This window comes from Theropithecus gelada, chromosome 3 (genome assembly GCF_003255815.1).
Source record: "Theropithecus gelada isolate Dixy chromosome 3, Tgel_1.0, whole genome shotgun sequence".
Lineage (NCBI taxonomy): Eukaryota > Metazoa > Chordata > Mammalia > Primates > Cercopithecidae > Theropithecus > Theropithecus gelada.
This window is the reverse complement of record NC_037670.1, coordinates 16,616,769-16,633,998: the sequence shown is the minus strand read 5'-3', so window position 1 is coordinate 16,633,998 and position 17,230 is coordinate 16,616,769. Positions and strand designations below refer to the sequence as shown.

Below are 17,230 nucleotides of genomic sequence, written 5' to 3'. Positions count from 1 at the left end.
TCTCTTGGTGAGAATATGTAGGCGTTTGTGCCAGGTATAAATGCAGAAGCAGAATTGTTCAGCATTAGGACATACTGCCGAGCAGTTTTCCAAAGGCAGTGCAGCAGTTTTCACTCCCACAGCCAGTGAGTACATGAGGAGTTCCAGTTACTCTTTTCTCACCAGCTTGTGATATTGTTTATTTCGTTACAGTCTTTGTTATAGGTGTGTTGTAGCACAGGCTAATTTGCATTTGCCTGGTGACAAATTATTTTCATATGCTTATTGATTGGCATTGCATTGAATCTCTAGTTCAATTTGAATAGAATTAATGTTTTATAGGTTGAGAACATCCCAAATATGAAAATCCAAAATCCAAAATGGTCTAAAATCTGAAACTGCTTGAAGCTGACATGATGCTCAAAGAAAAAGGTCATTGAAACATTTTAGATTTCTGATTTTTGGACTTGTGATGTGATGCTCAACTGGGAAGTAAATATAATGCAGATATTCCAAAGCCTAAAAAAATTTGAAATCCCAACACTTCTGATCTCAAGCATTTCAGATAAGGGGTACTCAACCTGTGTTACAATTATGGAATCTTCCGGTTTATGGCTATGGAATGTTTTCCCCTTTTAAAGGCTTTAATTTCTCTCAGTGATGTTTTCATACTTTGGAATACAGAAGTCTTGAGCATCTTTTATTAGATTTATTCCTATTACAAGTGCTATAAGTTTTAATTTTCTCTACTGATTTGTTGCTTATATATATAAGTGCAATCTATATTATTATTATTTTAAAATGATGACTTTGGGCCGGGCACGGTGGCTCACGCCTGTAATCCCAGCACTTTGGGAGGTCGAGGCAGGCGGATCACGAGGTCAGGAGATCGAGACCATCCTGGCTAACACGGTGAAACCCCGTCTCTACTAAAAAAAAGTACAAAAATGAGCCGGGCGTGGTGGCGGGCGCCTGTAGTCCCAGCTACTCGGGAGGCTGAGGCAGGAGAATGGTGTGAACCCGGGAGGTGGAGCTTGCAGTGAGCTGAGATCGAACCACTGCACTCCAGCCTGGACGACAGAGCGAGACTCCGTCTCAAAATAAATAAATAAATAAAATAAATAAAAATAAAAAATGATGACTTTGTATCCAGTGATCTCAGTGAGTTAGCTTATTATTTCTTCGTTTACTCATAATTAGTTGTTTGTCTATATATCTTTTGTATTATCTGTCTACAAAAATCGCATTATTGGTGAACAATGATAGTGTTATTTTGTCCTTTCCAATACTTATACTTTTATTCTTTTTTTTTTGCTTTTTTGCACAAGCTAGAACCTCCAGTACAGTGTGAAATAGAACAATGTTGAAGAGTGGGCATTCTTGCCTGTTTTTCCATCTGAGGAAAAGCCTGTGGTAATTAAGTATGATGTTTTCTGTAGTTTTGTTTGCTTGTTTGTTGGTAGAAACTCTGTCAAATTAAGACGATTCTCTTCTCCTTGTTTGTTAAAAGTTGTTATCATGAGTTGGGATTGAATTTTGTCAAATGCTTTCTCTGCTGCTAGCAAGATGATCATATGGTTTTCCTCCTTCATTAATTTGGTGAATTATTTTGATTAATTTTCTAATGTAAAGCAGCCCTTCATTTGTAGAATAAATCCCACTTGGCTTTAATATTTTACCCTTTTAGCTATACACCCAGGTTTGATTTGCCAATAAGTTGTTTAGGATTTTTACATCTGTTTTCATTAGAAAAATTGTTCTGTAATTCTTTAAGAAAGGCGCTCATTGCCAGGCTTTGATGAGTATGGCTAGCTCACAACCTCCAACTGTTAAATCAGCGTTCAAATCTAGGTCATGCTATTGGCAGGGCAGTCCCTGGCTGATGGCCAAGTAAGGCAGTGGGACAAGGGCCTACTTTCTGTTAGCATGGACTTTCCTTATAAACAGCTCTGGACTTGTGGAGACCGTCAGTTCTACATTGTGGCTTGACAGCTCCTCCTGCCCAGTCTTGCTACCTGTCTTTTGCTGTCACAGATTTGTATTCTCTAGGAATCCTTTTGACTGCCTGAGCCTGTCTCAGCGTCTGCTTTGCGAAGAACCCAGCCTGTGACACACTTCTTTTTTTTTTTTTTTTTTTTAAACATTCTCCTTGGCTTGTAGTTTGTCTGCATTTATATACAGAGTGTAAGATATCACTACCATTGTGTTTATTTATTTTTTTTTTGAGACAAGGTTGTGCCCGGTCACCCAGGCTGGAGTGCAGGGACGTGAGCTCGGCTCACTGCAAACTCCACCCCCCAGGCTCAGGCGATCCTTCCACCTCAGCCTCCCTAGTATCTGGGACCACAGGCACACACCATCATGCTCGGGTACTTTTTTGTATTTTTAGTATAGTCGAGGTCTCGCCGTGTGGCCTGGGCTAGTCTCAAACTCCTGAGCTCCAGCAGTCTGCCCGCCTCAGCCTCCCAGAGTGCTGGGCGTGAGCTCCCATGCCCGGCCCATTGTTTTTTGTTTGTTTGTGTTTTTAATCAGTCGTACATTTCTATTCTTTTACTATGTACATTCCTTCCTGCGATTCTATATTTTCCTGGGTAATCATTTCCTTCTGGCCTGTGGAACTTCCTGTATGTTCATTATACTGTAGGTTTGCTGGCAACTTCATTTTTTAAGGTTATATTTCGTGGTTATTTATCTTCTTTCAGCAGTGCAAAGGTATGGTTACTGGCTTTTGAGAAGATGCCAGACCATTGTTACTCTCTTGACAGTAATGTGTATGGCTGCTTAAAAAAATGTTCTTTTTCTTTGAATTGCAGCCATCTTACTATGACATATTTAGAGGTGATGTTCTTTGAACATTTTCTGTGATGTTCTTTAAAATTTTCAAGATGTCCACAGGGCTTCTTGAATCTGTAGAATGGTGTCTTTTATCTGTTTGAGAAAAATTATAGCCATCTTCTCTTCCTATATTGCTTCTTCCTCATTTTTTTCTTCTCTCCTTCTGGGACTCCAGTTACACTTATACTTTTTTCACACATGCAAAGAGCTGTGTATTCCCCTACAACTGCCATTAGCTACCTCCAAGGTATATTTCCTACTTGGTTACTATACTAAAGCTCTCTCAGAATGTGAAGTCAAAACTGTCACATAACACAGTGCTGTACGGCAGAGCAGAGCCTTAGATTTTGAGATTTTAAATTTTAAATTTCTGGGATTTCATGAGGAAAACAGAGGTTCTTCCCAAAATGGGGTCTGTGATGCCTCCTCTGTTTCCCCCAAGGAGTCCCAGGCTGTTAAACCTTGAATATCTGCTTTTAAGCTGACTTTTAACCATAGTACTCTTTTATTTTTTTATTTTTTTAATTAGTTATTATTTTTTTTTTTTTCGAGATGGAGTTTTGCTCTTGTTGCCCAGGCTGGAGTGCAGTAGCGCGATCTCAGCTCGCCACAACCTCTGTCTCCCTGGTTCAAGCGATTCTCCTGCCTCAGCCTCCCGAGTAGCTGGGATTACATGCATGCACCACCATGCCCGGCTAATTTTGTATTTTTATTAGAGACGGGGTTTCTCCATGTTGATCAGGCTGGTCTCAAACTCCTGACCTCAGGTGATCCACCCGCCTCGGCCTCCCAAAGTGCTGAGATTACAGGTATGAGCCACCACGCCCAGCTTTTTTTTTTTTTTAATTTATTTTTTAATTTTTTCGAGGTGGAGTCTCACTCTCTCGCCCAGGCTGGAGTGCAGTGGCGTGATCTTGGCTCACTGCAACCTCCGCCTCCCAGGTTCAAGCAGTTCTCCTGCCTCAGCCTCCTGAGTAGCTAGGATTACAGGCGTGCACCTGGCTAATTTTTTGTTTTTCTTTGTATTTTTAGTAGAGACGGGGTTTCATCATGTTGGCTAGGCTGGTCTTGAACCCCTGACCTTGTGATCCACCCATGTGAGCTTTCCAAAGTGCTGGGATTACAGGTATGAACCACTGCACCCAGCCCATAGTGCTTTTTTAAAAAAGTCCTTTTAAATCTCTTATTACCCAACTTTAGCCAGGATTTACGGCCAATATTTCTGAGTTTGGAACTTTACCAAAGGTAACCTCCTAGGTGAAAACAATAAACCTTAGCCAATAAGCTGTAGTATTGGGCACTTGGACTATTCCCAGAAGTCCAGAGCATCCAATTCTGAGCTTGCAAAGGCTTTTAACTGCTCGAGATAACCTTTAGAGCTAACTACAACATGAACCCTCAAATTGCTGTTCACTCAATGGTGGAAACCAAGAGAAAGTACCTCCATGTGGTTACAAGTCAACTCCCAAGGACATTTTTCAATATGTGGTCTCTGGGCAAGATGAAGGAGCAGACAGTTGCCCTGAGTAACAGAAAAGATGGAAAAGAGAAAGGGAGAAAAGCATTGCCTATAGCAGGATGGGGAAGGTGAGGAGCTCAGGGAGGCCAGAGAAAGACCCACCCATTGCAGCGACACTGAATCAAAAGTTCAGGTGGCCATTTGTCAGTAATGAAGGGCTCTTTTCCAGCAGTCCCATCAGCTCTGGAGTTTCCCCTTTTGGGGAGAAAAAATGCTCCCATGTTCCATGATCCTGTACATGCCTAACCTTGTCACCCAAAGCGGTCAGCAAAGAGTGCAAGGCAGATTAATCCAAAGAGAATAGTGGTTAACGTTCTGTAGTGCCAGATCCATTCTTGGCCGAGAGGGACTTTACTGAAGGGGGCCTCTATCCCCTTGTATCTTAGGAAGGACTGTAACCTTCCCAGGTTGGGCCTCGAACGCAGGTTTGTTCAAGTGCCCTTGCCTTTTATTAAGAGGGGCCTTTAACCCACTCTGTCTTAGGAGAAATTCTGACTCCCCTAAGTTGGGCCTCTAACCCAGTTCCATCCTTTACCCCGGTAAATGCACCCCACTTACCCAAAGTCGGCCATTTGGTGCTGTGGTCTTACTTCCTTCGGGTCGGGGGTCTCCTCAGTATTACCCCTTTGGAATTCACCAGGAAGATGTTACCAGAAAGGGATCCTGTTCCAGACCCCAAGAGAGGCTTCTTGGACCTTGTGCAAGAAAGAATTCAGGGCAAGTCAATATAGTAAAGTGAAAGCAAGTTTATTAAGAAAGCAAAGGAATAAAAGAATGGCTACTCCCTAGGCAGAGCAGCTGCACGTTTTCTAATATAGGATCATTTATAGGAATTTTTTATATTATATTCTGGATACCAGCCCTTTGTCAGTAATACCTTGCAAGAGTTCTGTCCCACTTTGTGGCTGGCTTTCCACTAATGGTAGCTTAGTGAACAGAAGTTCTATCCATCATCTTCTTTTCTTGCATGATTTTTGCTTTTTGCTTTTTTATTTTGTTTGTTTTTTGAGACAGTGTCTCACTCTGTTGCACAGGCTGGAGTGCAGTGGCGTGATCTTGGTTCTCTGCAGCCTCTGCCTTCCAGATCGAGCGATTATTATGCCTCAGCCTCCCAAGTAGCTGGGACTACAGACGTACACCACCAGGCCCGGCTAATTTTTTGTATTTTTAGTAGAGTCAGGGTTTCACTGTGTTGACCAGGCTGGTCTTGAACTCCTGACCTCAGGTGATCCACCTGCCTTGGCCTCCCAAAGTGCTGGGATTACAGGCGTGAGCCACCATGCCTGGCCCGATTTTTGCTTTTTGTGTTCTCCTTAAGTACTGTTTCCCTTGGCTGAGATCAAAACGTTATTCCATTAATTTGGGAAAATGCTGTTGTTTTGCTGTTCACATTTCGGTCTGCCATTCACCTGGAATGCGTTTTTGTGAATGGTGTGGGACTGGGTTCCAGGGTTCATTGCTAAAGAAGGATAACCAGCTGTCCCGTTCTTATCTAAGGAGAAGACAGCCCTTGCCCCACTCCTCTGTGGTGGCACATGAGTCCTCAGTGAGTTGTCCACACACGGGTGGATCTGTTTTGCTGTTCTCTGTTTTATTTCATTGATTTGTATTCTATTCTTTGTGCCCATACCACACTCTCTTGATTGCCGTAGTTTTATAGTAAGTCTTGACATCTGTAGCGAAAGCCTGCCGTCTTGTTTTCTTCAAGAGCATCTTGCATGCTCACTGTGGCAGCACATACACTAAAACTGGAATGATGCAGAGAAGATGAGCATGGTATCTGTGCAAGAATGACACACATTTGTGAAGTGTTCCATATTAAAAAAAAAAAAGAGTGTCTTAGCAATTCTTACCCTGTGCATTTCAGGATCCACTTTAGAATGAGCTTGTCAGGTGTCACAGTATACTTACTGAGATTATGAGCATTGCTTTGAATGAGTCTAAAGAGAATTAATGCCTTTTCATTATTATTGTTATTATTATTATTATTATTATTTTGAGATGGAGTTTCGCTCTTATTGCCTGGGCTGGAGTGCAATGGCGTGATCTCAGCTCACTGCAACCTCCGCCTCCCAGGTTCAAGTGATTCTTCTGCCTCAGTCTCCTGAGTAGCTGGGATTACAGGCGCCTGCCACCACGCCCGGCTAATTTTTTGTATTTTTAGTAGAGATGGGGTTTCACCATGTTGGCCAGGGCTGGTCTCGAACTCCAGACCTCAGGTGATCCACCTGCCTAGTCCTTCCAAAGTGCTAGGATTACAGGCGTGAGCCACCGCACCCGACCACCTTTCCATTACTGAGTCTTCCAGCCCTTGGACATCTGTCCCTCCATTCAAATATTTTTTACTTTATCTCAGTAATGTGTAATTTTCTGTGGGGAGATTTTGCATATTTCTTGTGACAGTCTCAGGTACTTAGTGTGTATGTGTTTTAATTTTGCGGTGGATACTTTCATCAAAAATTTTTTATTTACTTTCTTTTTTTTTTTTGAGACAGAGTTTTGCTTTGTTGTCCAGGCTGGAGTGCAGTGGCACGATCTTGGCTCACAGCAACCTCCGCCTCCTGGCTTCAAGCAATTCTCATGCCTCAGCCTCCTGAGTGGCTGGGACTACAAGTGTCTACCTCCACACCCTCCTGATTTTTTGTATTTTAGTAGAGATGGGGTTTCACCATCTCACCCAGGCTGGTCTTGAACTCCTGAGCTCAGGCAGTCTGCCCATCTTAACCTCCCAAAGTGCTAGGATTACAGGTGTGAGCCACTGCGCCCGGCCTGTTTACTCTTTATTGCTAGTATGTAGAAATCAAATTGTATTTTTATGTCGATATATTTGGCAGCCTTGCTGAATTCAGTTATGGAAGATTCATAAACTACATCATCATGTCATCTGCAAATAATGGTAGTTACATTTCCAGTTGTTCAGCTTTTTCTCCCCTTTTGCATGGGCTAAGCCTTTCAGTAAAATGCTGAAAACAGACATCCTTAGCTTACTTCTCTCAGAGGGGAAGCTTTCAATATCCAACCATTATGATATTTCCTATTGGATTTCTAAAGATGCTCCTTTTCACATTAAGGCAGTATATTTCCTTTTCTGAGTTTAAGAAGGATTTCAAAAATCATTTAAAATCATTTTAAAATCATGAATGATTTAAATTGCTTTTATTTTCTTCCATCTATTGATATGATTGTTTTATTTTTCACCTTTATTTTGCTAATGTGGCAAATTATGTTGATTTTCTGTTGAACCTCTTTACATTCCTGGGATAAAACTGACTTGGTCATGATGCATTATTCTTTTTATGTACAGCTGGATTCAGTTTGAAATTCTTTATGCATTACAATTATTAACACCTTAAATTGACTTTTTAAAATAGGCTGAAACAGTGGTTTGAGTTGAGTTTTGTCTTTGTTTGTTTGTTTGAGAGGGAGTCTCACTCTCGCCCAGGCTAGAGGACAGTGGCACGGTCTTGTCTCACTGCAACCTCTGCCTCCTGGGTTCAAGCAGTTCTCCTGCCTCGGCCTCCTGAGTAGTTGGGATTACAGCATGTGCCACCACTCCCAGATAATTTTTTGTCTTTTTAGTAGAGATGGGTTTTCACCGTGTTGACCAGTCTGGTCTCGAACTCCTGACCTCAGATGATCCACCCACCTCGGCCTCCCAAAGTGCTGGGATTAAAAGCATGAGTCACCGTGCCTGGTCTAGTATTTTTTTTTTCCTCGTTCATTTCTCAGGTCCCCCAGTTCACTTACTTCATAGTGTTGCACCTGAACTTCATCTTATTACACGGGAAATTGAGCGCTCACTTGCAGGGCATGGCCGCTCAACCTGCTTGCAGTTGTACTGCAGGGACTTGAAGGGCTCAATGATGACTTTGTGTTGCTTCTTTGATAGGCTGCTTGGTGGGGGTGTGTTAAGGCTCCTGCAGGTGTGGGGCTTAGACTCATATTTCTCAGTCTTCCTGTCCCATGGTCACCCCTGCCTCGTGTCATCCTCTCCCGACACCCCCAGTCCTCTAGGCTTTTCCTTTCTCTGGTGTCCTGTCTTCCTCAGTGAAGCTCTCCCCTATTGAGTGCTTGTGAACATAGCAGCTGTGCCAGGAGGGTGTGTGATGGGAGCGACCTCGGAGTAAGAGCTGGTTCCTGGGCCCTGTGCCTGGTGTGAAGTCCCGATGGCTTTCCAAGTAAAGAATGGATGGCATTGATACCCGGATCACCTTTGGATCTGTTGCTTTTGTTTATATCGTCTCTTGATTTTTGGTCAGGGGAACTTTTCTTTGGGGATGCCTAGTATTTTAACATCTTAAATTTAACGTATTAAATTGGGAATATAACATGTTAAAATAAAGATATGACCCATTTCATGAATTGTTGTGAAGATTAAATGAATTATGTGCTACTCTTACAAATGATGTAATTGAGGGATATTTAATGTCATGAAAATCCATTTACACTGCAGTATTAATTGGAAAAGTAGGGTGAAGTATCTCATTTCTTGAAAATTATGCAGACATGTATACGTGCTTATATGTGTATAGTCGTATATGTGTGCACACATATGTACATATACATATGTATACCAAATACTGACTTTTTTCTGCTGGCTTTTTTTTTTTTTCTTTTTTTAAATAGTGTCTCTGTTGCCCAGGCTGGCTCTCACTACAACCTCCACCTCCCAAGTTCAAGCAGTTCTTGTGCCTCAGCCTCCCGACTAGCTGGGATTACAGGCGCATGCCACCACGCTGAGTTAATTTTTTGTATTTTTAGCAGAGAGGGGGTTTTACCATGTTGGCCAGGCTGGTCTCAAACATCTGGCCTCAAGTGATCTGCCTGCCTCGTCCTCCCAAAGTACTGGGATTACAGGTGTGAGTCATTGCACCTGGCCTCTGCTGGCTCTTCTGTAGTCCAAATTTTCTATAATAAAATCCTGTTTTGTTTTTGTATTAAGAAAAATAAATCTGTAAGTTATTTTTAAGAGCCAACAATGATGTGCCTTACAACATTGTGCAGAATAGTTATTAGATGGAAACTACCTAAATTTCCACTAATGGGATAATGGTATGTTATGGGGTATTTTGGTTTCTACATTAAAATGTTAATTATTTGTTTCTTAACTTTTACATTGCTTAGTGTTTTTATTTTGTTTTAGGTAAACTTTGGAGTCGGAGTTTAAAACTAGCTTATACTCTACTTAATAAACTGACAAGTAAGAACGAACCTCTGCTTAAACCTGGAGACAGAGTAAGTAACTAGAATGTCACTTTGTTGGAATGAGCAAAAGCAGAGACTTCGATAATCTGTTTCATTGAAATTAGTGTTCCATCATTTAGTTAGAATCACAGCATTAATAAAAGGGATTTAAAATCAGCAGTGAATGCTGGACGCGGTGGCTCATGCCTATAATCTTAGCTCTTAGGGAGGCCGAGGCGAGCGGATTGCCTGAGCTCAGGAGTTTGAGACCAGCCTGGGTAACATGGCAAAATCCTGTCTCTATTAAAAATACAATTAGCTGGGCATCGTGGTGCGTGCCTGTAATCCCAGCTACCTGGGAGACTGAGGCATGAGAATCGCTTGAACCCGGGTGGTGGAGGTTGCAGTGAGCCAAGATCTTGCCACTGCACTCCAGCCTGGCGACAGAGTGAGAGTCCGTCTCAAAACAAACAACAACAAAAAAAATCAGCAGTGAAAAATATGGCAAAGTTTGTGATGTAGAGTAAAGCAACATTCTTTTCCTGCACTCATTGTTTGTCCACTGTTTCTTCATCTTCTTTTCTGTTTGACTTCATATATGTTAATATTAAAAATGTTAGATTCCAGAGCTTAGAATTTATGAATTAAAATCTAAAGTTCTGAAACCTTGCTATGAAACTCTGTATTTTTATCTCCTTCCCTATTCTGTGTGTCCAGGAAACCTCCTTGTACCTATCTGCCAAAATGGGATGCTAGAGGCTTATTCTCTTGTGCTACACTGCCCTATATGGCTTTTGGGGCTATTTAAATTAGCAAAAATTAAATAAAATAAATAATACAGTTTCTCAGTTGCACAAGCCACATCTCAGGGGCTCAGTAGGAGTGTGGCTAGTAACTACAGTATTTATAGCTCAGAGGTAGAACATTTCCGTCATCATAGAAAGTTCTTTGGGGCAGTACTGCTGTAGGCAAGTTGGACCACACCCGAGGGCTTCTGGTATACTGGAAAGTCCAGGGTGGAAAATAGTTGAGAACATGGTGAAAATCAATACACCAGTGAAATCCCATAGTGAGAAGGTCACCTGTGTCAGATCACCCAACAAGTGAACTGCAGGTTAACAAGCTGGCAGATGGTTCCAAGTAACTCTTTCAGTGCCTAACTCTTGTATGTGAACTATTAGCCAAGGACTTTTAAGAAGGAAATGTCAGTATGAGAGAAAATACCAAAAGACAAAGAAAAGGAAAGACGGGAGGGAGTGAGAAAGAGAGAGACAAGAAAAGTAAGGAAGGAAGGAAAGAGGAAGCAAACTTGAAGGAAAGCTAGATATAGAAAACAATGTTTCTAAAAAGTGAATATTAATATTCTTGGAAATCAGATGAAGATGTTTCGTAAGTCAAGAAAAGGATGCCAGTAGGAAAGAGAGATGGAGAGTGGAGTAAAACAGGACAAAAAGACTCGATCAAGAAGACTCAACACGTGACTGATAACTGGAGTCCAGAAAGAGAAAGGAGAACAGAAAGTGAAACATTTTAAATGAATATAGTAATTCAGGACAATATCTCAGACCTGGAGAGTGTAACTATTCAAGGATACACACCAAAACACATGCCCATAATATTGCATAATACCGGGGTACAGAAAAGAATCCCAGAGCATTCAGGGAAAAAGTAGGATGTACACAAAGGATCGGCAATGACAGTGGCTTTTGGGATTTCTCATTGGTAAAACTGGAAGAGAGTGGAGTGATGCTTCAAAAATTCAGAGGGAATACAATTTTTAACTCACAATTCTATTCCCAGAGATTCAACAGATTTGAGAATGGTATAGCCATTTTCAGACATGCAGGACTCAGAAACGTTTGGCTCACGAGCACTTTCTTGGCGAGTTCTTAGAAGATGTCCCTCAGCCACATGAGTGAGTAGGGTGCAAGCAGGGGGACCACAGTGGATATCCCCAGGACGATCACTGGCAGCAGTCCAGGGAGCAGCACAGCCACCATCAGGAGAACCGAGACTCCAGGGTGGGGTGGAGTCCTCAGCACCCACCATCAGGAGAACTGAGACCCCAGGGTGGGGTGGAGTCCTCAGCAGCAGGGGACATTCACGGCTCTCCTGAGTGGGTGGTTATTTGGAAAATGATACTGAAGGGTATTTGACCCATCTGAGGGAGTATTTTAAAACAAATTAGCTAGAGAATACACAGAAAGCAACACAAGTAGAAAGAAAAGAAAGGAAATGTGTACTTGGCTATAAAAATGTAAACAGTTTAAGAATAATACTTTATGATATGTTGTGCTCATAGATGAGATTTTATGTAACGCTTTAGAATGAATTTAAGGATCACTAATTTTCTTGAAAAGCTTTCTTACAAGGATAAAGACTTTCAGATGCTTTCTTGACTTACAAGAGAATCTCCGTGGTTAGGTGAATCATAATAAAATTGACAAGGTCACAGTGATTGAGTTGAAGAAATTGGTGGCAAATTCTGCCTCCTATAATATCACACTTTATAAAAGTGAACAGAGCTCTTCGTAACAAATTCTGTAAAAATATACTTTCCCTACCAAACATCTAGTCTCAAGGTTATAGGTTACAGTTCTGGGCAACCACTATTAAAACCAAATTTTGAAGGAGAACCTTGCCCTTTTCAACAAACAAACTTGTTAGAAACTAAATTTCCAGACCTCAAGTACAGAATATAGATACGGCTTAAATTTTGTCTTACAAAGTGAACGCTTACTGGTTATTCATTGTTGTGTGTTCTCAAAGGCCCTAAGTCAGCAGTCTCTACTCAGTTAAATAGCTATTTGGACTTGTCCCTTATGGTTTCAAGCACAATTATTACAATATTTGGGGCTTACAAAAATTTTATTTTGTAACTAGCTTTTAATTTAACTAGATACTGTAAAATTTGGAAATTTGGAATATTCATTTCTTTGTACTGTTGTAGGTGGCGCTCGTGTTTCCGAATAGTGACCCTGTGATGTTCATGGTTGCATTTTATGGATGTCTCCTGGCAGAGCTGGTTCCTGTCCCCATAGAAGTGCCATTAACAAGAAAGGTAGCAAACCCATGGCTCAGGTCCCACATGGTTCACTTCTGAACTTCATACCAGCGGTATCTTACTTCCTTTTCACTGAGTGTGGACAGGCAGCAAGCAGCTGTCTTGACAGAGGAGAGGAAGCTAGTGGTCGACAGGCTGGCCAGGACTCAAGAGAAATCAGATGCCGTTTGGTCTGACTCTCTTCTTGTTGGTGAGAGGGTCACTGAGAACCGTTTTGCTGGTGATGCTCCCACACCACACTCCTGTGAGGTGGAGCTGTTCTATCATCTACATGAATTTCCCAACGGAAATGATAGCCAGTTTTTCCTTTAATGAATAGAATTATGGTTCAATAAGATTTTGTTAAACTTTTCCTCAAAACCATATGTTTATAGAAAATAACTATTATTTCTTAGGGATAAATGTATCATTACAGTGATATAGCTCACTTCTCAGTGGCAGTTTTGAATAAACGAGATGGAAATTATCTTGTGTTTCTATTCACTTACATGACAGTAGGCAGTTTCTGTTGCTGATAAATTATTAATGTGCGGTCTTGCTTATCTAGGTATCTATAACATTTTGAATATAAATATCAATAATCTGATTACTGAAAAAAAATATCATTTAGGAGTAGACAATGCCTGTATTTGAGAAAATCGGCTTTCTGTCATCCTGTCGCAGAATTCAGGCAGTTGTTAACGTGAGCATTATCCACAAATATTCAAGAATCCCAAAAGTAAAATTAGCAATTAAAACTAGTGTATCTCAAAGGATAATATATTATGAGCAGGTATTTGAATGCAGTGATTCTTAGGAGTAAAACTAGAGATTTGTCAAATTTATATGAAGAAAATGACAAAATACTGCTGAGGGACACAGAAGACTTGGCTACAAGGAAACGTGTTTCTGTGTGGAAATAATCAATATTGTTAAGGACCAGGCCTCTCCAGATTAATTTGTAAATTTCAAACATGATTCAATAGAAATTTCAATGCCATTAATTTTGGAGTTTGTTAAAAATGCTTCTAAATGTCATTTGTAAGAATGAACTTTGAGAAATTAGCCCATTAAACTTTATATTTCACCACAAATAGAAACCAAAATTATCTTTTAAATTTAAACATAGTTGTCACATTTTAATGAAGTATTTCCATGAAAAGATCGTATATATCAATAATAGGACTGAATTATTTTGGAAGTTTTGTGAGGGAAGAAAAAAGATCTGTTCTGTGCATGGCCTGGAGCACCAAGGGTCTGGGTCTGGGTCTGCTGTGGGCACCCCACCCCACACTGTCACTCCGCTTTCTGCAGGACGCAGGCAGCCAGCAGGTCGGGTTTCTGCTGGGCAGCTGTGGAGTCTCCTTGGCCCTGACCACAGACGCTTGTCAGAAAGGCCTCCCCAAGGCACAGACGGGAGAAGTGGCAACTTTCAAAGGTGAGGCCTCCCAAGGGAAGAGGAGTCAGTGTTCTGACTGTGGTCTGTGTTAAATGCATGGTGTTCCAGAAATTAAACATGACAGAGGTGACTGGATCTTCAGCAAAAGTGATCCCTTGTTCAAGGCCTTGGTGAATCTCGGTTTTCATCTGGCTTCATGTCTCGACCTACACTGTCTGATATGGTAGCCACTGGCCGGATGTACCTTTTTAAATTACATAAAATGAATTGAGACTAAAACTTGCACTCGCACTCCTTAGTCGCTCAGTAGCTAGTGCTGCGTGTTGGAGGCGCAGGCTTCGAGTGTGGGGAGCAGATGCCTCTCTGACTGTTGGCTGTTGTGTCCTGTCTGCGTGTCACAGGTTGGCCTCCCCTCTCCTGGCTGGTGATTGATGGGAAGCATCTAGCCAGGCCCCCCAAGGACTGGCACCCTCTGACCCAGGACACAAGGACTGGGACCGCCTACATTGAGGTAATGACTGTTCCTAACTCAGAGCATCTAAAAACGTGTCCCACAGGCTTAAGTCTTGCTTTTCCTAAGAATATAAGTTACTATTCTTTTTTGTTGAATTTTGGCCTAAGAGTTCTTGTTTTATCTCTGCCCCAGAAATACAGTGTCATATAGATGGTTGCTCAGACCCTTCCAGGTTTCTCTCTTATCTCATTCTCTCCTAACTGGCTCCCTCGGGATGCAGACAGTTATGAGGGAGCCCATGGCGCATCATTGCCCTCGGGCACCTGCCCAAAGGAGCCACAACTTCCACTGAAGCATCCCCTCAGGGGCCAGGGCTTGCCATGCACCTGGGCCTAGCAGGATGATTAGAGGAGAGACACTGACCACTTCTTCTTTTGAAGATTCTGTCAGTCTCCATTCTGTCTGTTGTCACCTCTAGAAATACCACATCATGTTTTTTTCCTTGAAATCTTTCAGTATAAAACCAGCAAAGAAGGCAGTACGGTGGGGGTCACAGTGTCCCACGCATCCCTGCTGGCACAGTGCCGGGCTCTAACCCAGGCGTGCGGGTACTCAGAAGGTAAGGGCTCTCAGGGGTGGGGTGGTGGCCCCTCCAGCCTCACACAGACACCTGACCTACCTCATTATGTGACTGTCGCTGCATCTGTCAAAACCACCCCGGGTGCCTTTGCCCATTAGTCCAGGTCATGCCAGGTAGGGAGATGCACCGTCTTTAGCATGCTTGTGGGGTCTCTGTAGTTGTGCTGGCCAGGAGGGCACACGGCGTCTCTTAGCAGAGTCCAGGCAACCCCATCAGGCTTGTTTTCAGTAAATGCACATGGACGTTGGTTTTATGGAACATGGAAGCTATATCCCACTGATACATTTATACACAGTGCTGGGTTCACAGGCCTGCCCTGGGGGGCTGGCTTACTCTGTGACATACTGAGGGTCAGGGTATTCATTCAAAAAGAGGAAAACACTTTTAGTTTTCTATTACTGTATCTGTGACTGTAGTTTTGACCTTAGCTGTCATGCATATAAATATATGATTTATATTTTATATTTATCTTTATAAATATATAACACATATTTATATTTTTATAAATATATGGTTTATCTATATTATGATTATAGATGATCTCTTGGTAAAGTATAGTCAGCACCTGATTTACTTCAAATGTCATCTACTTAGGAAAGTATTTTTAAATTAATATTATTTAATTGATAAGTACTAATTGTATATATTTATGGGGTACACCGTGACAGATAATTTAAAAAACTGTAAAAATGGACTCATAGTAGTTTTCTTACATTGTAATACTGGAACTGAACAAAGCTACAAAGTGAAATTGAATGGTTGAAATATCTAAAATATAGGTGTTTAGGCCAGGTGCAGTGACTCATACCAGTAATCCCACTACTTTGGTTTGCTAAAGCAGGAGGAACACTTGAGGTCAAGAGTTTAAGACCAGCCTGTATGACATAGTGAGACCCTGTCTCTGCAAAAAAAGGGAGAAATTTTAAATAAAATTTTAAAAAAGAAAAAAAATAGGTGTTTAAAAGCAAGGGGGTAAGTTGAGGGCACAGCTAAAGCTTTTACTGGAGATTTGGAAAATGATTTTAGGTATTTTTTAAGGGCTTTATTAAATTTAAAAAGTTAGATCTTTCAGATCAAGCCCCATGACTTTCTTTGTCTTCAGCCCAGAGCTAATCTTACATATGTCACCTATAATTTGGGTTCTTTAGCCAGGCGTGGTGGTGTGTGCCTACAGTCCCAGCTACTCGGGAAGCTGAGGTAAGAGGACCGCCTACGCCCAGGAGTTTTGGGCTGTGCCAGCCAGGTATCTGCACGAAGTTTGGCAGCAACATGGTGACCTTCTAGGAGTGGAGAACCACCAGCTTGCTAAGGAGAGGAGAACCGACCCAAGTAGGAAAGGGAGCAGGTCAAAACTCCCGTGCCGATGAGTAATGGGATTGTGCCTATGATTATCCACTGCACTGCAGCCTGGCAACATAAGATCCCGTCTCTAAATAATAACAATAATAATTTGTGTTCTTTAGCCAACAGAGAAAGGATGTTTATAGTACTGTTATTCATAGTGCAATAGCATTTCCTGGCACACAAATCAAACCTCTCCTATTCACCTTTGGAGTGCTGTGGCCTTTGGCGAGAAGCCAGGTCTGCCCATAGCCCCAGGCTCTGCCTTTCTGCCTGTGTGAGGTGGGAGCCAGATCTTAGAGAGGACTTGGCCGAGTGCTCTGAGCAGAGAGCTGTGCTGGGAACCCTCAGTACTGCTCTCCACTCCAGCGTCCTAAAATGTGTTAGCTGCGTGTCTCTGGATGAGAAAACGGGCAGAGGAAGAGTGACTTTCTGAAGGGTGATGTGAACCACCAGCTCTTATAGAGGAGAGATGCCGGATCACGGTCTCTGGGTGTGAGAATTGAGGAGATGTGTAGAGTTGAGAAGTAAGAATATCCCTGACAGTTTTTCATCCCCACCTCTTGATTCTGAAAAGAATACCCCATCAAAATACCTGATGAAAAGATGTGGAGAGGCCGGGCACAGTGACTTAACATCTGTAATCCAGCACTTTGGGAGGCCAAAGCGGGCAGATCACTTGAGGTCAGGAGTTTGAGACCAGCCTGGCCAACATGGTGAAATCCCTTCTCTACTAAAAATACAAAAATTGGCCGGACATGGTGGCGCATGCCTGTAGTCCCAGCTACTTGGGAGGCTCAGACGGGAGAATTGCTTGAACCTGGGAGGTGGAGGTT

The 17,230-nt window shown here is 42.0% G+C and overlaps 1 protein-coding gene and 1 non-coding gene across 4 annotated transcripts in view; both read left to right on the top strand.

The window, feature by feature from the left end:
* Positions 1-17,230, top strand: part of DIP2A (disco interacting protein 2 homolog A) — a 107,064-nt gene that overhangs the window by 58,193 nt on the left and 31,641 nt on the right. For all 3 annotated transcript variants that reach the window (XM_025380126.1, XM_025380129.1, XM_025380127.1), the window contains 5 exons: positions 9,477-9,568; positions 12,468-12,578; positions 13,875-13,998; positions 14,361-14,470; positions 14,930-15,032. In XM_025380126.1, the coding sequence (XP_025235911.1) occupies positions 9,477-9,568; positions 12,468-12,578; positions 13,875-13,998; positions 14,361-14,470; positions 14,930-15,032 (540 nt within the window). The remainder of the gene's footprint in view (positions 1-9,476; positions 9,569-12,467; positions 12,579-13,874; positions 13,999-14,360; positions 14,471-14,929; positions 15,033-17,230) is intronic.
* On the top strand, positions 6,052-6,156 carry LOC112621887. Its single transcript, XR_003118820.1, has one exon. It is a non-coding gene; the product is annotated as a U6 spliceosomal RNA (small nuclear RNA).